The 24,096-nt window shown below is 36.2% G+C and overlaps 2 protein-coding genes and 1 long non-coding RNA gene across 3 annotated transcripts; 2 read left to right on the plus strand and 1 right to left on the minus strand.

The window, feature by feature from the left end:
• Positions 1-354: 354 nt before the first annotated feature.
• Positions 355-22,596, minus strand: LOC131547280 (tubulin alpha-1D chain-like). The gene is made up of 8 exons (XM_058787740.1): positions 22,458-22,596; positions 14,872-14,930; positions 4,395-4,543; positions 3,232-3,322; positions 2,653-2,801; positions 2,323-2,545; positions 2,060-2,208; positions 355-1,955 (listed from the first exon to the last, which is right to left on the minus strand). The coding sequence occupies exons 5-8, from the start codon at positions 2,653-2,655 to the stop codon at positions 981-983; spliced, it is 1,350 nt and encodes a 449-aa protein (XP_058643723.1). The 5' UTR covers positions 2,656-2,801; positions 3,232-3,322; positions 4,395-4,543; positions 14,872-14,930; positions 22,458-22,596; the 3' UTR covers positions 355-980.
• On the plus strand, positions 5,081-18,024 carry LOC131547283 (uncharacterized). The gene is made up of 3 exons (XR_009272891.1): positions 5,081-6,371; positions 16,006-16,044; positions 16,712-18,024. It is a non-coding gene; the product is annotated as an uncharacterized LOC131547283 (long non-coding RNA).
• On the plus strand, positions 18,303-23,508 carry mnx2a (motor neuron and pancreas homeobox 2a). The gene is made up of 3 exons (XM_058787741.1): positions 18,303-20,996; positions 21,784-21,944; positions 22,461-23,508. Exons 1-3 carry the CDS (start codon positions 20,570-20,572, stop codon positions 22,809-22,811), a joined length of 939 nt encoding a protein of 312 aa, XP_058643724.1. The 5' UTR covers positions 18,303-20,569; the 3' UTR covers positions 22,812-23,508.
• Positions 23,509-24,096: the final 588 nt, after the last annotated feature.

Consider the following 24,096-nt stretch of genomic DNA (forward strand, 5'->3'; position numbering starts at 1 on the left):
TATTCTGTGTGAATCCTACATGAAGAAAAGTTTAAAGACTTCAGGGTGAAAGTGTCATTTCAAGTCTTTTGTGTGTAAAAGACAACTTTTGTGTTGAAGTACTGTAAACATAGCCCTATCTTTGAAAACAGATATGTCTTTATGTTTTCTGTTTATAAAGCATAAAAAGCACTATTGACTAAGATTTTCTATAGACATGGTTCTTGCTACAGAGAAAGAGACACACTGGCCCAGTCATCATCAGACTTTAATTTCTGTGCTACAGTGATAATGAAAGCACAGGCATTATCCAGCCTCTGATGCCCATTGACATGTACAAACAGCTGAATCATGAATAACAGCTATAGCAGGTGGTCATTTTTGTGCTGCATAGACACCGGTGGGGGGAAGGGTGTCGTGATGGGAAACATTCTGTTTTGCATGTAGGCCTTTATCACTTTTGCATGTGCAAATATATACAGATATTAAACAGATAACATGTCCAACTGTATTTCATGAAAGGAGTGCAAATAACAACACATTTGTAGAAAGAGCTTGTCACCAGACTTTTTAATGGCTTAATTTCAATTGTACTTTTTTAATAGATCTAATTTTTGCATAAGACATAAAAAGCAGAAAAAGAATTAGGAACATTTAGTTAATGCATGAACATTAAGTATAATGAACTAACAATGCAAGTTTTTACACCATTTATTAATCTTGGTGAATTAAAATATTGCTATTATTGATCATATGCATGTTAACAATTTATTAACATATGTTAATTTAAACAACTTAAAATGTTTAAATGTATTAATATATGTAGAAATGACCAAAGATTAATAAATGCTGTAAAGATATTCTTCATTAATATTTTATGTTATGTTAACTTCTAATCTCTTTATGAAGTGATACCAAATAGCCCCCAAAAACACTAAAATGCTGCATTTTAGAAGATGAAGATAAAATCAGATTACCCTGAGATTACAAACAAACTGTATTTAAAATTCCACTCCGTCCTCATCATCTCCAACGCTGTCAGTGCCGACTTCTTCATAATCCTTCTCCAGAGCTGCCAAATCTTCTCTGGCTTCTGAAAACTCTCCTTCCTCCATTCCTTCACCCACATACCAGTGCACAAAGGCTCTCTTGGCATACATCAGGTCAAACTTGTGATCTAGACGAGCCCAGGCCTCAGCAATAGCTGTAGTGTTGCTCAGCATGCAAACGGCTCTCTGAACTTTGGTCAGATCTCCACCAGGAACCACAGTTGGAGGCTGATAGTTGATACCTACTTTGAATCCAGTGGGACACCAGTCAACAAACTGGATGGTGCGTTTGGTCTTAATGGCAGCGATGGCAGAGTTGACGTCTTTGGGCACCACATCTCCACGATAGAGAAGACAGCAGGCCATGTATTTACCATGACGAGGATCACACTTCACCATCTGATTAGACGGCTCAAAGCAGGCGTTGGTTATGTCAGCCACAGAGAGCTGCTCATGATACGCCTTTTCAGCAGAGATCACAGGAGCGTATGTAGCCAGAGGGAAATGAATACGTGGGTAGGGCACCAAGTTGGTCTGGAACTCGGTGAGATCCACATTCAGAGCTCCGTCAAATCTCAGCGAGGCCGTGATGGAGGACACGATCTGCCCGATAAGCCTGTTGAGGTTAGTGTAAGTCGGACGCTCGATGTCCAGGTTTTTACGGCAGATGTCATAGATGGCTTCATTGTCCACCATGAAGGCACAGTCAGTGTGCTCCAGGGTGGTGTGGGTGGTCAGGATGGAGTTGTAGGGCTCCACCACTGCTGTGGACACTTGAGGAGCAGGATAGATGGCAAACTCCAGCTTGGACTTCTTGCCGTAATCGACAGAGAGACGCTCCATCAGCAGGGAGGTGAAGCCAGAGCCAGTACCTCCACCAAAGCTGTGGAACACCAGGAAACCTTGGAGGCCAGTGCACTGATCAGACTTTTGGAAAAGAGGAGAAAGAGAGCTTACCAAAAATAATACAATACACCAATTTCAGTCCACTTTTACAGCTTTAGTAGGTTTATCAGACCGAAAAGTATTACCAGTTTGCGGATACGATCTAGGACTGAATCAATGATCTCCTTGCCAATGGTGTAGTGTCCCCTGGCATAGTTATTGGCAGCGTCCTCTTTTCCCGTGATGAGCTGTTCTGGGTGAAAGAGCTGGCGGTAGGTGCCTGTCCGTACTTCATCTGCATTCAAAGAAGGCATTTTCAATCAGATTTTTCCCCTCTTAGTTCACTAAAAGGACATGATTGTGGTATTCTCATGTACATGCTATTTTAAACCAAAAATGTTCAGCTTACCAATCACAGTGGGTTCCAGATCAACAAAGATGGCACGTGGAACATGTTTTCCTGAAGCCGTCTCACTGAAGAAGGTGTTGAAGGAATCGTCTCCTCCTCCTATTGTCTTATCACTGGGCATCTGTCCATCCGGCTGGATACCGTGCTCCAGACAGTAAAGCTCCCAGCATGCATTTCCAATCTGTGCTCCAGCTTGGCCAACATGGACGGAAATGCACTCACGCTGCAGATTGAGAATTATTTACTTTCATATTAATTTATTCAATCATACAGACTAAATATACGAATATTGAAATAATGTGTAATAGATGAAAAGTTGATATATGTTACCATGTTGTATTTTGTCTTCCAGCCGATGCTCAGGGTTCGGAATGAAGCTCTAAATGTGTCACAGTCTGACACAGAGCATATTTATACCTGGAGCATCGTGCGGTAACAGTGTTCTTTGTAATCAGAGAAGCTGCTGATGTAGATACTATCTTCAGGCGGAAAAAAAGGAGGAAGACAAAACGAAAAATGAGGTTAGCACCTCCTACACTCATAGGAATAGTTTATTGTTAGTGCAAATTATGAATTTGAATAGACTGGTGAACAATATGACAAAAAGCTCCTTTGATCCTCTTGGGGAACATTTTGACAAAAGCACAGCTGAGCAAACTGTATGCCTTTACATGTGCAAAATCTTGCTTGATGTATTCTCAACACAAAGAAGCATATATCTAAGAAAAAAATTTGTAGGTTACTCATGCAGAGGAACCACTTTCATGAATTAATAATGCCTTCTCTTATTACAGAGAGTAATGCGATATCCTCTGTGTGTGCTCTGAATGAGGTTTGTTGCAAGAGAGTGAAAAATAGTAATACAATAGTTGCTCAGATTGACTTGTATAGATACTGAGAACTACGTACCTTAAATTTTTCTTTTATGTGGCTTCCTGAAAATTGCATCACGTCCTTTTTCTTGTAACCTTAGCCTGAGTATCTTCTGCTTAGGCAAAGCCTGTTTGAATGTGAACAGAATTAAGAGGATTTTATAGTTCTTTATTCATCAGTTTTATGTCTCTGTGACTACATGTATCAGTGCCTTTAAAGCAATATATTGTTAAACATGACTGTACAGGGATCACTTTACTTCAGAAGTAAGACTTTTACTCTTAATGTGTGTGGAAGATTGAATTTCACTGTTCCATGCTCTGCTTCCAGCCTTCCTCTGGCATGTATTGTTATTACAACTAAACAACTTACAAAAAAAAAAACGTATGTCATTGGTTTTTGGACTGGTTTGGATTGGATTTCAGAATATAATGTTCTTCATATTTGTATACTGTTGATTTATATATTGTTTGGTAATTTATTTCTTCTTCCTACAGATAAATACTGACTCCATATGTCTACTGTCACTTTCTAAACTCATTCAACTTTAATGTTAACTTTAGGTGAACTCTTAAAATGGGATAAGTTTTTATATCGGCCCCTAGTGGTTGTAAAAGGTAAACAAACATGGCATAATCCGAATAAAAAGTGCATTTAAAAAAAACTTTTGGCAGAAAGGTTATAGATTTTTCTTTATCTTGTTTCAAGCAGATTGTTCAATTAATAGTAAATGTTTATTTCAAGTTTACTGCATGGTTAATTGTCATAAAATATGCAAATGCAATTAAAAACTTTATTAATTTCTGTGAAATATTTGAGTAAACATCTTCATCATACATCTCAGAATTTAATAGCACTATTGACATTTCTGGTGTTTGACTTGTTTTGTTGCGGTAACTGACTGGATGAACCTGTTTCTCCTCTGTTTCTTCTCTGCTTGACTGATAAATTTGGGCACTTTATGCTGGTCATTTATTTACAGACAGAACATCAAATGTCTTTTTGAAAATATTGTCTGACTGCTTACCACATGGTGTAATTTGTAGCACTAGTGGGTTCCATGTTTGCAACTAATGACTGTAGCTAAAAAAGTTAAGTCAGTTTAAATGTTTGAATCCGACATCTTGCTATTAAAGGCTTAAAAGACACAACTGCATTATTAACTGACAGACCAAAAAGAACAAAACCATTCATCTTACTTTGTTTATTCTTTCTTTCTGGCCAGATTTCCAGCTGCTGATGAACATGATGACCCCTTTACCACCTTCTTCAGTGAGAAGTGTGCTGGCAAACGCATCCAGTGAGCCACATTTGTTGATCTGGAAGCCTCTGTTATTGGTATGTCAGTCTTCACAGTGATAGATATAGAGTGACAAAAAATCATACCATTACAATTTTAAAGGATGATTTCTAATGAAATTGAACTGGTCCAATCAATGTGTGTCACTTTAGATAGCACAGTCAGAATGACTTACAAAGGCAACCTATAGCAACTAGCTTAAGAAAATGTAATTGTTATTCACCTTCTCCAAAATGCAAAATGCTCAGCATATGTGCTGGATATATTTTTCTGAACATAGCAACTGATCCATTGTGCATTGTGGCAAAAAGACCACTAGGGGACAGTATAGTCTTGCTGTTTAGGGAGAACAATTTTCATTTATTATATATGATATATGTGATCTTTGTTAGACAACTTATTTATATGAAATAATTTTATTTTTTTAAGAAATCAATTGAAAATGAAAATGTGTGACTGCATGCAGACCTAAATTTACTGTTAAAAGCTGCATGGGCATTAAGACTTAGGTGTCAAAAAAATTACGTGACCACTATATGGATTTTGGGTTGATGAATGAATAAATATAGCAATATGCTCTGTACACACTGCAAAAAAATAAGCTTTTCTTTTCTTTTGTCTTGTTTCCAGCCCCTAAAAATTCTTAAATCAAGAAGGATTTTCTAGACAAGTAAAAATTATTGTCTTGTTTTCAGAAAGAAACAAGTCAAAATGAAGTGAGTTTTTGCTAAGAACAAGCAAAATAATCCGCCGAAGGGGTAAACAAGATAATCTTATTTCAAACAGAAAACAAGATTATTTTGCTTACCCCATTGGCACTAGCAACAAATTCCAGCACTAATTGCTAGTGGAAGAAAGCAAAACCAATACTAAAGATTGGAAACCTTTAAGAATTAGTCATTGAAAAATTTGGGGAAAAAAAAGTTTGTATGTACAGTATAGAGTGGACTGGAAGCATTGTGGAAGACAGAGGGGGACTAACCAGGACTCGAACTTGGTGTGTCAGTTCAAAGCTTTTTTAATTTTAATTTTTATTGTTATCCTTTGAAAAATAGTAAATATTTCTCTCATATTTTCAAATCCATGCTTCTTGAATACAGTGTATGTATAGCATATGCAACCACATAATAATCCTGTTTCCAGGTTCACATTCTACTATAATATATGTATATAATATTTACATGCAGCTGATGAAATTAGGCAAAGAATCCACTAAGCAGTGGCCAACAGGTCTCAGACCATCACAAAGAAATATGTTGGGAAACAGATTTACAACCATCAAGGTCAGCAAGCTCAAAGTGATGTCGTACCTCTTTCCATGTCCTAATTAATCACTAGAGTGACCTTAACTCTGTAGCTCATACACACACAGTTGAATGAATTACACTTTGATTAAGGTTTGCCACAGTTACGTCCTCGCCAACGACCCTGGGTCTCATGCTTACAGTGTATTTGATTGTCTTTCGCGTTTTACCTTACTACTATGTTTTTAGTAGCCTATAGTTTTCAAAAGAGGAAATATGAAAGGCTTTCAGTTATTTTTGAAAAGATACATTATATTCTATTTTGTGTCTTTTGCAGAAACGGATTGCACTAGGGTGATATATTAGCAGAGTAAATACAGTTATAAATAATGGAAAATTTAGAGTAGGAAAAAATGTCACTTATTTTCAATACGATGAAGCACGCTGTGTGATTAAGAAATTATATTTCTTATGTAATCTAATTAAGAATATTTCCTATGCTGGATTTAGATGGAGCCCCTGGGAGCAACTAAAACACAAATGGTGTGAAACTGGCAATGGCATTCAGCTGTTAGCTGATTACATTGATTCCATTTATTTGTGACCGTTTTCCAGTCACTTCACTCCTGAAGGTGAGTATTTCATCTCCATATAAACACACTGGACTCAAGAGCCCTTCTGTTAGCTTTGAGTCTCACTGAGAATGTAGATTGGAAAATGCAAAGCGTTTTGGGATAATCAATACTGACATGGATCAATGCAAATAATTATTGATTCAATTCATTAACACGCTCCACTTTCCCCTCATTCACTTATGCAATTGGAATATGAAATGCCAACATAGCATATTTATTAAAATATATTTACACATAATCTATCTGAGGGTTGGAAAATTTCACTGCACTGGTATGTGGAGACTACTGTGATCTTGATCTAAAAACACTTTAGCAGCCTAAATAGACACTTAGCATGGAATTCAGATTCTTTCATACAGGTTTTGAATCGGATGAATCTTGAACATGCCAGTCATCTTGTTGCTTTCTGTTTTGTATATTTGCAATGGACAGAGCAAAATCTATGGTTGACACTCTCTTTGATCTGTTAATCATTACTAGTAACTGCTTAAACACACACACACACACACACACACCAGCTAACAGGGAACCCTCTGAGAACTTTGACTAATATTCTGTAACGGTTCTGTCAAAATTACAAACAAAATATTCTTACAGTAATGTTAATGTTAATTTTGACAATAAATTAAAACATTAACTATTTGAATTGAAAAATCTTTATTTTTTCCGCAGTTCGGAGAAATAAAAGGAATTGTAAACTCAAGAAAATTACAGTATTCTTAGTTTATATCTTGCAATTCTGAGTTTATCTTACAATTCCCCGTTTAAATGAAAAAAAAAAAATTCTTAGTGTTTATATAAAAAAGTCAGAATTGTGGTATAAAAAGTTGCATATTACCTTTTGATCTTTGTATTCTGTGGAGAAAACAGGCTTCCATCCTGAATTAGCTGTTTTATTTAGTTTAGTATAAAACTAATACATTGTTTCATTAGTTTCAAGTGCTTTATTGGCCTCGATTATTTAATTATTTGGTCACACTTTATATTAGGTGGCCTTAACTACTATGTACTTACATAAAAAATTTTTTTACAACTTATTGTGTTCATATTGTATTTCAAAACACTTTTGCTGCTATTAAGGTGGGATACGGGTAGTTTAGGGACAGGTTTGGTGGTATGGGTAGGTTTAAGGGTGGGTTAAGGTGTAAGGGATGGGTCAACAGTGTAATTATAAATGTATTTACAGAAATTAATTACAGATGTATTTACATAAAGGTATTATTAATAATATAAGTAATAATGTAAGAACATGTATGTACACAATAAGTGCATTGTAGCAAATTATTAATTTAAATGTAAGTACATAGTACTTAAGGCCACCTAATATAAAGTGGGACCAATTATTTTACTTTCTATTTTATTTTTGTTAAACTCTATTTTAACAAGTTTAACTTTTAGTCATATTCAAATTTGTTTAGTCTACACTTTTAAGTTTTAAAACAACACTTTTGTAGGCACTATAGCTCACTAAGCATCATTCCAAAGAGAGCATTGACAGGATGTTTGCATAATGAAATGAAAATGTTAAAATATTACAAAAATATAAATAAAATAGTCATTTTTGGCTATGAGGTATAATCTCAATCTGGGTTGTTAGACTCAAGACATCTGTTCTTGGTGTGAGTTTGTATGTGTGTGTGATTTAAGGCTTATGGTTTTGACCGTTTCTATGGTCTCTTAAAGTTCAGATCAAGGCGTATTAGGAATGGATTTATAGAATTTGTAACATGGTTTAATCCTGTGACAGTTAAAGCACACTGGTAATTTATCGGCCATGTCTTAACGTGAGGTTTGATAGGGTCTAATTGGTGGATTAAGGCCTTGTTAAAACAGATTAAGACTGATGGGATTATGTGGCTGTGAGAGAGATGAGACAAAACAGGAGACGCAGCACGAGTTAGGGGTGTCAGTGGCAGGGGGAATTAGTTGATTAAAGCAGCCCAGGAGGAGGCGTAGGGTTGTGATTTATTCCTGCTAGTGGGTGGTGGAACATTTGTGTATTCTTCCACACTGTTGTCAGAGCGAGAGTGAAAAGTCTTCATCAATTTGTACCCATTATCATGTCAATGGACTAAGAGGGGTTGGGCATAAACACAAATGCACTCACACACACACACACACACACACACTTCTGTTCCCTCCATCTGTGTGAGTTTTTGAAATATTTCAGTCTGATATGGGGTTCTTTCCCTGGCCAACGTTCTCTCTCTCACCCGCTGTCACACACACACACACACACCCTCCAGAGTCCTTTTACCGTAAACCTTATTCATTTTCCTGAAACAGTGACACGGACAAGCCCTTATGTTGATTAAATGGACGGGCAGCATTGGAACACCAGGACTTTGCTACTGTTGCTTATTTTAGCAGAAAACGAGTAATATTATGTAACAACGTGGGTGTATCTAAATATGCCAAATGTATTGCAAATGTTTCTGCACTTAATCTACAGATCGTTCTCACACTCAAGGTCACAAGTAAAAATGCTCACAGTTGAGTTTAGCCCAGCTGGACTCATTGTGAATTCAAGATTGCCCCAATACTTCACATTTGCTCATTTCAAGGATTTCAAAGGACGTTTCATCATAAATGTTAGTCAGAGAAACAAAAATAAACATTTCCAGATATGCAGAAGAGAGAAAAACACTTGCAAACCACTTGAATCCTGAATCAAAGTGCATTTTAGCCCAATTCTGAACTTAATCTCCTGGTCTCTATTACTGACACTTTATATAATAAAAGACAGATTATATATTCTAAATGCTGGGAGCCTTTAATACCTCATACGCACTTAAAGTTCTCTGTGATTTGTTTTCATTGACCTGTAAACAATACCAGGTGTTAAAATGTCAACCATTTCAAAAGACAAATGACAATCTGTCCTTTGATGCTTATCCATTGAGGACTTCTGCTCCTACCAAGGGCCCATTGAAGAGTCACACTGCAGTATGGCTCTTTACCAATGCAAACAGCATAAACAAACAAACTCAGAGACACAAGTACGCAAGATTATATTTGTGGGTGAGGCCATGTGATTTCATAGAGCATTCATTGTCATATTATTCTTTATTCAAAAGACCATTTTAGATGATCTAACTGCTGCTGAATAAACTTGAGTGAATGAATAGAAATTAATCCCCGTTCAAGTTTTCTTTGTGTGTCAGGAAAAAAGAAAGAATAACAGTTGATACTGTGCTTATATATTAATCAAACATAGAACTGTTCAACTGTTATTATATTATATTATATCTAATACAGAACTGTTAGACTGAATTAATAAAGAATTTAGTTTTAGTAGCTCAAACGGTATAGCCCTTGTGAAAAATAAATATACTAAAATGTATTTGAAATACATTTATTTCATGCTAAGTATGCTACGTATATATTTCCATATTTATGTACTTAATAAAAAACCCTGCAATTGTAATTTTAGTGTACTGAACTGGTATACTTAAGGTCTGCTAAATTGGAAGAACTAATTTTGTACTTAATGCACTTTAATTATGCGGAAGTAGTGCTGAAGTCCAACTAAAGATGAACTGAAGTATATTTGCTATAGTGGAATTATTGCAAATATACTTCAGGTACACTTTAAATATCTTGCATTTAAAGACTGATATTATTCAAAGATCATACGATCCTCATCAATAGTGACATTAAAACACATTTTAGGCTTAAAATTATGAAAAATGTGTGTTGTGCACAAGTAGTACTCCAAATAATGTTTAATTATAATTTTTATATCAGTAAGTCTCAAGTGATATGTTAGTAAATATGTTAATGTTGTAATGTTTTTTTACATTTTGCTAGGGTACAATGCCAAGATTACAGGATTGATTTTTATAGCAATATGTACTTGAAATGACTCTCTTTGAAGAATCTGTCTAATGTTTAAATGTAAATCCACGTCTGAGTATTTCAGTTGCATATAACTTCCAATTAAACTGTATTTGTTCTTTCTGTAAAATGTTTTTGTATTACTAAAAGGCATTAAACTAGGCATTAATCAGTGCTTGCAAAGGACATATTAATCACTCTATAGGAACAGCAGGACATTTAACTAATGCGTGACCAGATGTACAATTTAGCAGCGCTGCAGTGTTTGAATTAGTCCAATTGCAGCGAATGTCCAACCCTCCATCCACACCACAGCATTTAAGGGTTAAGCAGCCTGATAAATGGCTTCTTCCACTGAATACAGGCTTTTGGCTGTGCTTGGGCTCATTTTGGCTGCGTTCCCCCCCACCCTTCTCCTCCTCCTCCTCCCTCGTGTCTCTCAGGGGTCAGTCAGTGAGACGATAATTGAGAGATTCCCAAACAGTAATCTCTTATCTGCCTGATTGACCTCAAGTCCTATTCAGTAGAAAGCAACCAAGTGACATCTGTTGACTCTGCTTGAAAAGGACATCGCAGGCTGCATTTGTTTAAGTGGCTGTACACCCTTTGTGATGGCAGTGTCCCCTGCTTCTATAAAAACGATGAGCTGTTAAACACTCCAGAGGTGGCATTGGCTTGTCTTGATGCTAAGTGGGCAATTCGCAGGGAAACTAATTGAGACATTATACAAAGAAATCTTCATAGGCACAAAGGAAAAATACGCCAAGATCTACTAGTTGTTCTTAACTACTGTGCATTTACTAATGCAAGTGCACAGGAAATCTTATTTGGACAAAACAGGTGGTGAAAAACCGGTTGATTTTACAGTTTAATTGCAATATATGCACCAAAACAACTTGTACTTTTGATTGAGATTCTGCATTAATGTATTGTTTTGTGAATAACAAATTGAAAATGGTTGGTGTAGTCTGCTTTAGCATAATAGTCGCATTTTAGAACGTATGCGCCTACAAATGTGGGAGACACCCGATGTATGACCTTCCCAGTTTTGACTCCAAACGTGTTGCGACCGTTCCTCAATAAATCATCCATCTTAATCAAAGTAGAACCCTCCTCCATCACTAAAGCAGTGTGGCGAGTCCAATTCCACTACACAATGCGGCATAATGGAACTATTTATTTCCATAATGCCGCATTGTCACTGTGATGTTGCGCCCTCGGGACGATGACGGAGAGGCGGAGGGATCGAGGAGAGGTGATGAAGTGCTAGAACAGAAAGGGTGGGGGGGTTCTAATTAGCGAATGAAATTTCATGTTGGGCTCCATAGGAGATAAATTAGCTTTTGACAGCTCCTCCCTTTCAGCTTGTCAAAACCTCTGACAGAACGGCCAGTTAACGGATTGCTAATTCCTCTTTTAGGCCCCACCGCTTCGGACTGCTGTACACAACCAAGACCATTTCTTAAATGGGCTGCAGCTATATAGCGCCTTAGTGGTGGCAACGTGCAACTTTACATATGAGGTTATACCAACTCCATCTCTTTCAGAAAATGAAACTATTTTTCAAGGTGAAGATTTTGTATGAATGTGTACAATTTGAGTTTTATCCAGTAAGCTTGATGAAGGTCTACAGCTAAACCCAAGCGTCATGGGGAGTAAGCGATACAATCTCTTTTTCTGAATTTCTAAATTGCCTAAAATGTCTGGGTTTTGGCTTTGTTTTCCCTTATCGATGTGTTCTCTACAGTCCTCAAAATGTATATGTACATGTATTTGCACTAGGGGTCGACCGATTATCGGCGCCGATATTAAGCATTTTTATGATTATCGGTATCGGTCATTTTTAAAACCGATGTGCCGATAAAATTATTAAATTTTGAAACGCGCTATTTGGCTCTGATGCAGCCTGTCAGAACTCACCACTCTGTGGCCTCGAGCAGTCTCCGCCCACCGCGCATCTGATTTGTTGGGAGTCACGAGTCAGACCAATCAATGTGGAAGACTAAGGCACTCTCACTGAAAGCGCTTGCTACAGTTTCAGTGATCATCACGCATCAGTTGTCTCTCAAAGGCAGCAGCAGACGTTGCTCAAGTTGCAATGAATCACAATCCACTACACTGAAGTTGCAAAACACCTCAATATTATCTATTTATGGTTTCCGCGATGGGAAAACGCGGACGGAGACGCGGAAGCCAGTCATATAAAAGGAATTTACTGTATAACGCGGAGTCACAGAGTTCGTCAAAGTTTGGATGAATTAATCAAAAGTAGGTCAGTACACTTAAATCGACTCGCGCTATGGACTAGTATCTGTAAATATTAAGCTGCAAAAAGACTTATTTAAATATGAATTCTGTATTGCGGTTTTGATTACACACACACACACACACACTGAAGTGCGCGACGCACGCGGTGTTTTCAGCATCTGCCGTCTCACTAAATGAGGACATAAATACATGACCAACATCCCCAGAACTGCTCTGAGAGTTGCTTCATGAGCATTTGACCGTTTCATTTGAGTAAAACGATCGTCATATCACATACATAGGTTATACAGAAACTTAAGAGGTCCTCATGGCAACCCGTCAAAATAAAAGTTCGGTTTATCTAGTACTACTACTACTACTACAACAACAACAACTTTTGTTTAAAAGAATAATCACACAATACGCTATTTATTCCATGTTTTAATTTTAATGGTAAACCCATTTGTTTGCCAAAAAATTGAGTTTAACTCTCATTTGATTAAAAGATAACTGAAATTAATGTTTTATGGCTTCATTTGCACTGTACTGTAAATTAAAAGTAATCGAAATTACTGTCACATAGGCCAAGATTAAGATACTGTCACACAGGCCAAGATTATGACGACATAAATTGTGACATTTCAATAGGCTATTGAACCAAGTGTGCCTATAACAGGCTATTAGTGTTATAGTTTAATTAAAATAGTTGCAGTCTTCTTCACAACTTCTACAATGGAGCTATGAAGACAATTAAATTATTTACACTTTTATATTATAATTATGAGAGGTTATGCTACATGTAAATTATTGAAGCCAAATACTTACATTTCCCCAAGCTGTTTAGCTGTAGTACAGTATTCATAGGCTTAATCATGAAGCGTGCAGTGGCCCCACTTTTAACTCTCTCTTTATATTACCCTTATTGTAGATGGATGCATGGAGGATGACAAGAGTAAGAAGTGCAATCAACACCAGAGAAGGCAGTTTTTGTCAGAGCCCTTGTTATTCTTAATTTTGACATTAATTTTCATTTTTACATTAGACATAATATATCGGTTAAAAATATCGGTTATTGGTCTACTTGGTCTGTAATAATCGGTATCGGCATCGGCCCTGAAAAACACATATCGGTCGACCCCTAATTTGCACTGCTTTGACCATTCTCTGTAGATCACACTTTCTTGCACACTACGACTGGTCGATTATGTACAATGCCTGCATGCTATTGGTCAAACTACTTACCCTTCAGCAAGTATGAAAATAATTGGGAAAATTCTCAGCTTATTGTCCGCAAAATAATTTAGAATATAATGATGACTGACGATCAAACTTATTACAAAACTTAAAATTTACGATGTCCACGTTGAAAAAAATCTGAACTAAATTAAAAATCTCATTTAAACCTAAAAATAAACATAAGGTTTTAGGCGGTTTATTTATTTTAAATTACACTTTTTGCTAAAATAAATAGATAAAATAAAAAAAGATGTAATGATTGAAAACTAATAGATATTTAAAATTATAAATATAGGTTTATTATAATAAACCTGAATTTCTAACATGATGATTACGTTATGTTTTCACTTTTCTCTATAATTTGTAATGGAAAAAAACAAACATTACATTTGAAAAATGCAGCATTTTCACTAGTGTTCCCAACACCCAAGTTCAGTAACGGGCAAAATATTAAATTATTCACAAGCCAGATTTGTTTCTGGATGAGAATATGCTTTCTTGGACCCTTTTTGTGCCCCTTGACTTGATCCCCCATAGATCATCACCCATTTAAATACACCTAGCAGCCTATGCAGTCACTCTGCAAATTGGCATAGATTTGCAAAGCAAATATTAAATTTTAACGACAACCTTCCAGACAAACACAGAGATTTAATGTGCGCATGTCATTATCTAAGAGAATATTTTAATGAATTCCTGATGGAAATCAGATGCTGTAATTTATGAATGACAGGTTTATGATATAAAAGCACAGACATAATCAGTACATAAAGGGATCGCAAGCTGTACACAGATGGTATTTGTTTCAGGGTTATTTATACAACAAAACGGCTATTGGTGTGTAGACTATATACATTTTGATTGGAATTAAAAGGTAAAAGGTACTGGTTTTTGTAGTGTTGCTTTATACTATTCTGTCTTAAGATATGCAAGTCTCATTGTAAAGTTGTTGTTGTTGTTTTTTTACGTAGCATGTGAGGTAAGGTACGGGTGCACAATTCAGAAATGTGAGGTGGGCTCAAATCATGGTTTTGAATTATAGCTGTGTAGTCTAAGGACTGTCTGATTAAAAAACATATAGTCTATTGGTGGGTGGGGCTGCTTATCCTACAGCAGGATTAGGTGCAACCATTTGGACAAGCAGGGCTAATTGAACTGTCATATTTAATTTGCTCACCTCTGACAGCCACACACACATACAGCCCTGGATGAATCTGTGAGCTGACTAGGATGGTCCTGGAAGATAAACACAGAGGCTGATTAGATGTAGTAGTTATCCATCATGCCTGTCCAGTTATATATCTCCAGACTGACCAAACACACACATACCCGTACACAAAGGGCACAGCAATTCAGCCCTGCCTTCTGTGCATGCTGTTTGATTTTTGCATTGCTAATTAAATTCCACCCTGACAAATAAAAATACGGCTATACTTTGGAAGTTATTACATTGTGGTTCAGAAATCTGGAATGATATCCCATAAATTATTGTGGCTCAGGAGCAATAAGGACCCCAATGGAATGTTCTGATTAAACTTTTTAATATTTGTCTACACTGTAAAAAAAACATTCTGTAGTTTTTACAAAATAATTTTGGCAGCTGTGGTTGCCAGAATAATTTTGTAAAAAATACAGAAAAATTGTAAACACATTTACGGCCAAAAATTTTACAGTATAAAACTGTAATTTACAAACAAGAAACTTTGAATGCAAACCGGTAAATTCAACAATGCACAACTGCTATTAAAATCTGCACCTTTAACATACCGACAACCACCATAATAATGCAGGTGATAAAAGAGAAAGCCACACGAAGAATCAAAGCTCATCACAAGTAGCTTCGTCACAAGCAGACGTATATATTAATATATAGAAGGTGCACAGAGTCATTCATGCAAGCACAAAACACCATCACGGTAACACACATGATACTTAAATAATGCAATAAACTTTCATTAAACAACAGAAGATGTAGCATAAAGCCCAAATGTACATAACCGATAACAAAAACCATTAAAAAAACATGATTATTTAAACAAAATACTTTCAAATGTGGAGTGTCACGCAGGGAATTCTGGGAATATCAGTTTACAGTTTTTGACTGTAAATTATACATTGATTTGTTCTTTTTTACTTCTAAAAACTGTACAATTAACAGCATGTTACTGTAAAATTACATGAAATAACTGGTTAGATCTTTTACAGTTTTTCCCTGTATATAGTACGGGAACTTACTGTTAACCTATTAACAGTTTTTTTCCATAGCGTTTTTACAAAATTTTACAGTTAAAATTACAATTATTTTTTACAGTGTAGGGCAAATCACCTTATATTCTGCAGAGATGAGTAAGTAAGTATTTATTTATTTATTAATTCTCATGATTGGTATTTATTTACTTATTTGTTCATTCATTCATTGATGAAGTGTATAATCTCATTGGTATTGCACTTATTTATTTATTATTTTTTAATAATTTCATAATTGGTATTTGTACTTTATTCGTGTATTTATTTATTTTTATGAAATGTATAATTTAATTACTGGTATTGCACTTTATTTACTTGTTTATTTTATTACACCTAACATACACAATCTCATTGTTGATATTGCATTTATTAATTCATTCATTTAGTTTTATTTTTTTTCTCATAACTTGTATTCATTCATTTAGTTTTAATTTTTTTAATCTCATAACTGGTACTGCATTTTATTTAGTTGGTTATTTTTTTGTTAAATGTATAATCCCATAATTGGTATTTCACTTTATTTAGATATATTTTTTAAATGTATAATCTCATATAATTGCATTTATTCATTCATTCATTTAGTTTTTATATTAAATGTATAATCTCGTAATTGGTATTTCACTTTATTTAGTTATTTTTTATTAAATGCATAATCTCATAATTGCATTTAGTTATTCATTCATTTAGGTTTTTTTAAATTAAAAGTTAAATATCATAATTGGTAATTGAGGAATATATTTTTGGTGTCTTTCTATGTGCATATGTCTCAGCAGGAGAACCACCCACGAAGCGCCACCAGCTCCTGATGTTGCGACCATTTTTTCCGGAGCAACAGATGTTTGTAGCAGCTCCTCCGGACTAATTATCCATCCCGGTCATCCTCTTTGTGTAGTACGTGCACGTGTGTGTGTTCAACTTTCTGTTATGCTTTAACTCCACAACGGTAGGATTTAGCAGTAATTATCCCGAAACACACCCCTCTTGCCTCTGCCATTGTCTTGATGTCTGGGCAACACAGCCGTCATTAATCAAGCGATTCAACGCAGGCCTGAACTGGTTAACCTGCACCGCCCAGCCCTGGTTACTGAGGAAGTTTTCAATTCCCTCTGGTCAATCACAAGGACACAAGAGTGCAACAATGGGTTGGCTATGAATGGAAATTAAAATAAGATGCAACTATTCAGTGGATTCCAGCAATGCAACGTTAAGTTTTGGTAGGTCCGAACAAAGCATTAAATTTGCTGAGTAGGAAGGCTGGAATTGGAAATTAGACATCACGGAGTTATTTCCTTAGCTTTAATACTGAAACACAATCACAGCACATTGCTATTTTTTACCACTGACCTAGAGCAAGAGGTCAGACAGTTACGAAAGGGGCAGCCCATGTCACCATGTTGCATTTGTGTATGAATAGCTGTCCATTCAATGACTCTTTTACAGTCTCTTGAATACAAGTGTTGGCTCCCTTCTCGACAGTCAGAATGCAGAGTGCATGCACTTTTGGCAGGCTTGTTAGGCATCTGTGGTCTCCTTTTTTAGAAAGAGGACATTTGTTTGTAGATCTACTTATGGTACCATTTCACTTCTCTTCTCTTATCTATATCTTATTACTTAAAAAAATTAGGTTGCATATATTAAGTTGAATGCATTTCATTTTTATCACACATTTTAAACAATGTGACATTTTGTTCAGTCATAAAAGCACATTTAGCAGCACTAACCACTTGAGGTCTTTTGTGCCACGTATGCGCAACATTGCACACATTCAGATGCGATTCTGGCCCATTCTTCCAGTCAGTCAGTCAATTTTCAAATAGTATCTCAGTTTCAGAAACTTGCTCATATGTTTTTTTCAAAACTCCAGTTGAGTTTTCTTTTGAGGCTTCTTGTGTCACTCTTTCAATCAGGCCAGTTCTTTGAACATTTTTAGGCACTTAATTCACTCAATTTAGTCACTAAATTTAGGCACTTCATTTAGATATTAATATTATTTTTGTAACATGCTTTGTAACAAATTGTTTTAAATTGAAACTGTTCAAAATCAATCTTTTTTATTTTAAATGCAGTTTTATTTTCATAGCTGTCCTTCCCAACCTGACAAAATGTCCTTTTTTAACATAATGTTGCAATAAAATAATTAGTTTTATTCATTATTTTATTAATTGTCACAAATTATATTTTATAATATTTATGTGCTTCAAAAATATATATATTTTTGTCCTTATATTGACTGTAGAGAGGAAACAGTGAGGAGGATACGGATTATGCCATTCTGAATTTAAGGAAAAGGAAATTCTACCCATTAATTTGCAGGTTTTATTACAGTTATTGTAAACTTTTTTTATTTAGGTAATGTTCATGCAGTTGTTTCTAAAATACCATAAATTAAATAATATTAAAATTCTCATATTTATAGGCTATTACTTTGTAAAATAGGATGATGACATTAAAAGTAAAGCCCTGACAGTAATAATTTACTTCATTAACTTATTACGCTAAATTTGCATCACTTGGTCGCTCCTGTTTAGTATTGGTCACTTACAAAAAAGAAAGCTGCTTACCTCTAAATATATGCAACAGACTTTTTTTGAGAAATTAAAGAAAAGCAAATCTGTGTATTATCTGTTCCGCTGCACAAACGCTACCACTGTTAATGATTGACAGTTAGAAGCCTAATAATTGACCTTTATCTTCCTAATGAACGGAGATTAATTATAACCTCAAGGTCTTGTCTGGGAACACACTGACAGTGCTGAGTGCATTACCTGACTTCCCATGAGAAAAACTACACGCAAATAACCATTTAAAACAGCGATTCTCAGGTGTGAATGTCATGACTGTTGGATAATATTGGCATGTTTCTCGCTTTTGAATCTTTACTCGACCTTTGACACAGTAAATTATATATATTTTTTAAATTGTTGTTGTTGTTGCATGTGCACTGCGCTATTTTCAGTGTTGGCACGCTAACGTCTCGTGCAAAATGAACCGTTTCGACAGCAGGAACTGGAAAAACAAGCAACAAATAACCGGCAGATAATGACGGAACTGCAGCATGTTGCGTTGCGTTTATCCTGCTTGTTGATTCATTTGTTCATTAGTATATGTTTGCACCTGATAAGGAATGGGGGTGAGTGGGTGGTCGTGCAAACACTCCGCATTACTAGTGTGAGAAAAGCGAGGCGGCATCGCACCTGCGAGCGCGCCAGGTGCAAAAGGTCAACCTGTCCGTCATCGTCCCTTTCTTTGTCAAGGTTAGCGCCATTAGCAGTGTATTTGAACCCAAGTATTTATTCCGCAATCAGGAGAAACCTGTCAAATAATTTCGAGAGGAGTGAAATTGTTGTTTAATTCCTCTTCTACCATTAAAATAAGTCATGAAGTCCTCTTCAATGCTCCCAAGAAGCTAATCAGTGAAATTAAATGAATTACAATCTGAACGTGGCATATGACAAGCACATGTATGACAGATAGGCTGCACGATTTAAATTTTGAAATATTATTTTTTTTATTTTATTTTTTTTAGCCTACATGCCATTTGACATTCATTGTTTCTATTTTTCAATTAAACATTTTTGGTCCTATTCTATTTTATTCCTTAAATCGACATGTTTTGTTCAGATTGTACTACTATTGTGATATAGGCTGGCTATTTGAAAAATCTTTATCATTGTAGGTAGACTAATTTAATTAATATCAGGACTGGTATTAATGATATTCAAATAACTTGAACCAAATAGGCTATATAAAATGTTCGAACAATTATTTCCACCACTTCGAATTTAATATTGAGGAAAATCAAGTTTAATAAAGTTAAATAGATGGAAACAAAAATATTGTCAAAACTTAGTGTAAAGTCCCTCAGTGAAATAAAAAACATTAATAGCATAATAGCTACACATAGCCTAGATCACCAGTCGAAATTATATGTAATTATTTATTATTTTATGTAATTATTATTATTAATGTAAAGTAGCCTTTTTTGTTGTTGTTGATATTTTAAATATGTCTAAATGTGCCAAGTTTTTATAAGTCTATGTTTTCTTTTATTTTTTCCGTATCTATAGGCTATAACACATTGTCTAATCGTTTTATCCTTTTATCAATATTGTCAATTACTACATTTTGCAAACTTTTCGATGGATCAAAATCATTTTTTAAAGGATCAGTTGCGGTGAAAAAAAATGTTTGTGTGGCCAATTTATAATTTCGACCTATAAGTCTTAAGAGATGTGAAATGTATTGCTTGACGTTAAAATAAATGCGTGTGTAATGAATTAATTAGAAAGCATTGGTTTCTCAACTCTAAAGGCATCGAAGTGAACCAATCAGAGAGTGTTTAGGAGGAGCGTGCTGGAGCGCGAGACAGTCAAAAACTGATGTCTGCACGCGCTCCGGGCATAACGTTGCGTCACGGGTATAGAGATGAAAACACGCAGTTATAGAGTATCAAAATATCCACAACTGTCTTAAAGAATTAGACAATATCACACACGGTCAGGCAAATAGTTTGGCATAAGCAAAAGTTAATTATAATTTTAGACTAGTGTAAGAGGGAGGGAAAGAAAAACACGCTTTAACTTATACTATTTAGCTCGTAACATACTTGAGACCTAAAGTTTTTCTCAATGGATAAGTCGAGGAACTTTCGAATAGACGCTCTGCTGTCAGAGAGCTCTCAGCGGATGGTTCGCGAGGATTCGCCGGGACTGTGCACCGACGGCACCGTCATCGAGCCTGCAACCTGCAAACGGACAGAAAACTCTCCTCCTCCTCGCGCTTTTCAGCTCCAGACAGGGGTCATACCCAAACCAGGCATGCTGAACATTTCTCACCCAGGATTAACGTCACTTTCCCAAGGGTCTATGCCAGGAATGTATCCCTCACCTATGTACTCCATCACGGCACTTGGAGCGCAGCATCCCACCTTCGCGTATTCCGGTTTCGCGCAGCCGTACCCTGAGCACCTAAAAGCGGCGGCCATGGCCGGTTCATTTCCGTTGGAGCACTGGCTCCGTGCTGGACTCATAATGCCTCGCCTCGCAGACTACAGTGGTATGTGTCTCATCTGCAGAATTATTCATAAATGCATTATAATATTTGTTTCTATTTACACGTGTATTAGTGCTTGCTTTAAAGCAAACAAAGTCTAAATGATGCTACTATGATGTGTGTAATCTTGGCAGAAATCTGGAAAACAGGCCTAAATTTTATTTACATTTTTTTTTTTTTACCTCAAGCGTATTTCAGTGAAGCTGCTGCAATGATTATTATTATTTAATAAAGTTGCAATGCAAAACTGAATCTATCCGAAAACGTAGGGAAAATTTTGGCAAAAAAAAAATAATTACGTAAATATATATATATATATAATATTCAAGTAGCCTATCTTTCTGCAAAAACACTACAAGCTATAAATATTATCTAGCATAATTGAAGCAGTATTTACTGCTAACGGAACTATAATGTAAGGTTTTTTATTTTCAGTCTTTTCATAGCATCATAAATGACAACTCCATTAAAACTGCCTTCATCCACAGGAAAACTATAAAGAAACACTTAAAACGGTCTGGGCTTCATCAATAAAGTTATCTGGTAGCATTTATTGAATTTTCATTAAGTTAATGGTGCTCTCTGGTGTTTTATTGTCCCGCTAAAGCAATATCTCCCAGCCCTGTCATCAACAATAAACTGAAGTAAAGCTGTTATCATTATCTATTAGGGGGGAGGAACAAGAGGTGAATATGTTCTTGTTTGCTGCGTCTGCTTGGTGTCTTCACCGTATGTCTTTGTTTTTTGGCACGAGTCTTACACCTCCTTTATCAACTAACTTTCTTCTCAGGGGCACCTCAGTCTGGTTTAATCGGAAAGTGCCGGAGACCACGCACAGCTTTCACCAGCCAGCAACTGTTAGAGCTGGAAAATCAGTTCAAACTCAACAAGTACCTATCACGACCCAAACGCTTTGAAGTGGCCACTTCTCTCATGCTGACTGAGACACAGGTGAGGAGAAAGCAACACATGACAATTATGAATTTTTGCAGCATCCATTTTTGGTTCCTCAAAAAACCTTTCAATCAACAGTTCTTAAAAGAACCATTTTTACTCATGCAGTGTGAAGAAGATTCTGAAGAACCTACAGAACCTTTTGTGCAATGAAAAGGTTGCATGAATGTTAAAGGTTCATCATGCAATCTTTATTTTTAATAGTATTGGATGTTTTGGCGAATTGGTGGCTCATTTGTATGAATTTGTACATATGATCTGCTTATGTCCCACTTATGTTTGGGGTGAACCTTCATTCATACGTTTTTCTAAGCGCATCGTACAAATTTATCACCACCTTGAAGTTACGTTTTCTCATGAAGTCGGGTTGGGAGAAAGAAGAGATGAGGGAGAAAGACATACTGAGAACAAAGGGACAGCAAAATAATTCAATAAAACGCTCATGAATATTTCCAAATGCCAATGCATCAAACTTTATGTGACTGATTGTGATGATTGTTATGTATTTACCAGGTGAAGATTTGGTTCCAGAACCGACGGATGAAGTGGAAGCGCAGCCGTAAAGCTAAAGAGCAGGCAGCGCAGCTGGAAACAGACGGCTGTAAGTCAGGCAAGAGAGAAACCAAGCCCAAAGACCTCAGTCGCTGCAGTGCACACGATGACGATGAGGATCTGGACGCAGAGGAGGAAGATGAAGAAGAAGAAGAAGAGTTCAGAAAATCGATTAACGCAGGTGTGGGTCTGCCTCACCCCTCGGACTTCCTGCAGCACAGCTCCGCGCTGAGCTACAGCTCTCATGGCTCTTACTCTGATGACGACCTAGAAGAGATCGGAGGAGACCGAAAGATCAGGCTCGGGTTATGAAGAACTAGCTGCAGTCTGCATATCCATGAACTGGACAGGTTTAAAGACTGAAGACTGAAAGCTGTTGATGTCAAAACTATCCCTTAGACCCAACGGGTTCATCGTCCATGACGTTTGTAGTCAAAAAAGTCTTAATTCATGAAAATGGTCTTCCAGTTTATTTGCACTTAATATTTTTCTTGAAGGCTGCTTGTAAACTGCAAATGTATACTATTTCAAACTAACGTTTTTCTTATGTGATCAAAATCTTTACTTTATATGCTAACATGAACATTTTGATTGGAAAAAAAAAAAGCTGTTGAACCAAATGAGGAAGCCTTGCACTGAACGTCACAGGCTGACACTTGTGCTCATTGGTCTCTTGAACACATTTCATTTAATAGTATGTAGTCAAGAGTGGATGCTGAACAACAGATGATTGTCCAGAGGTCATCAATGTCAGCTTTCTTCCAGTAACCATTGGAACACTGTAAATCCTCTGCAAATATTGAACAAGGGCAAACTGTGAACGGTGCATATAGTTAGTCCATTAGTTTATGTCATGTTGTTGATGTTGGTGTCTTTAATGTTATTTAACTGTTATAGATTATATCTAATTTATTCAGCTGATATCAGGACTCAGTTTGAAGGATGTGTGACCTTCAAAGATTGCTGGTAAAATATGTACTTGGAGACAAAAGGGAAATAAACAAAATCGAAGACGAGTTTCAGCCTTTCTCTCACTCACTTCAACCCTTTAAAATGCAGAAATGCTATTTTTATGTGTCCAGCTCATGAGTGAAAGGTTTTAAACTGTAAATGAATACCACCCCCATCCTACATATTCATAGTCCCACTCTCCTCTCCTTTTTAACCTCTAGCTGACACAGATGGTGATTAAAGCGCAGACGAATCTACAGTGCATTATAAACAACGCAGGCCCTGATATTTATGGCCACAGCCTCTCAAATATGAATTACTCAGGGGGGTTTACTGATAGGCAAATAATTAAGTTAATGAAGGAAAAGCAAAATAATCTACTCCTTATGCTGATGTCACCGGGCCATTTAATTTGAAAAGATGAATTACCTCAGTGACCAAAAGAGCATTTTTACAGGGGTGTGGTGTAAGGCCAACAATTAAATATTAAAGCAGAGGAGGTGCAGTGTTCTCAGCCAAGCAAGAATAGGACGTTGATTAAATGCATTGCAGTGGCGGGAATAAACACCCTGCCAAAACAAAGCAAACTCGAGCACTCAAGAAGGCAAACTTTGAACATTTATCACGCATTTGGAAAATTACACCT

The sequence above is a fragment of the Onychostoma macrolepis genome, chromosome 09, assembly GCF_012432095.1.
Source record: "Onychostoma macrolepis isolate SWU-2019 chromosome 09, ASM1243209v1, whole genome shotgun sequence".
NCBI lineage: Eukaryota > Metazoa > Chordata > Actinopteri > Cypriniformes > Cyprinidae > Onychostoma > Onychostoma macrolepis.

Excerpts from the sequence above, each read along its gene's own strand:
- LOC131547280 (XM_058787740.1), bottom strand. Across the intron at positions 2,209-2,322 it reads TCTGGAACCCACTGTGATTG|ATGAAGTACGGACAGGCACC; the intron begins GTAAGCTGAACA and ends CTTTGAATGCAG. Across the intron at positions 1,956-2,059 it reads TAGATCGTATCCGCAAACTG|TCTGATCAGTGCACTGGCCT; the intron begins GTAATACTTTTC and ends CTTTTCCAAAAG.
- mnx2a (XM_058787741.1), top strand. The coding sequence starts at position 20,570 with ATGGATAAGTCGAGGAACTTTCGAATAGACGCTCTGCTGTCAGAGAGC. Across the intron at positions 20,997-21,783 it reads TCGCCTCGCAGACTACAGTG|GGGCACCTCAGTCTGGTTTA; the intron begins GTATGTGTCTCA and ends CTTTCTTCTCAG. Across the intron at positions 21,945-22,460 it reads TCATGCTGACTGAGACACAG|GTGAAGATTTGGTTCCAGAA; the intron begins GTGAGGAGAAAG and ends TGTATTTACCAG.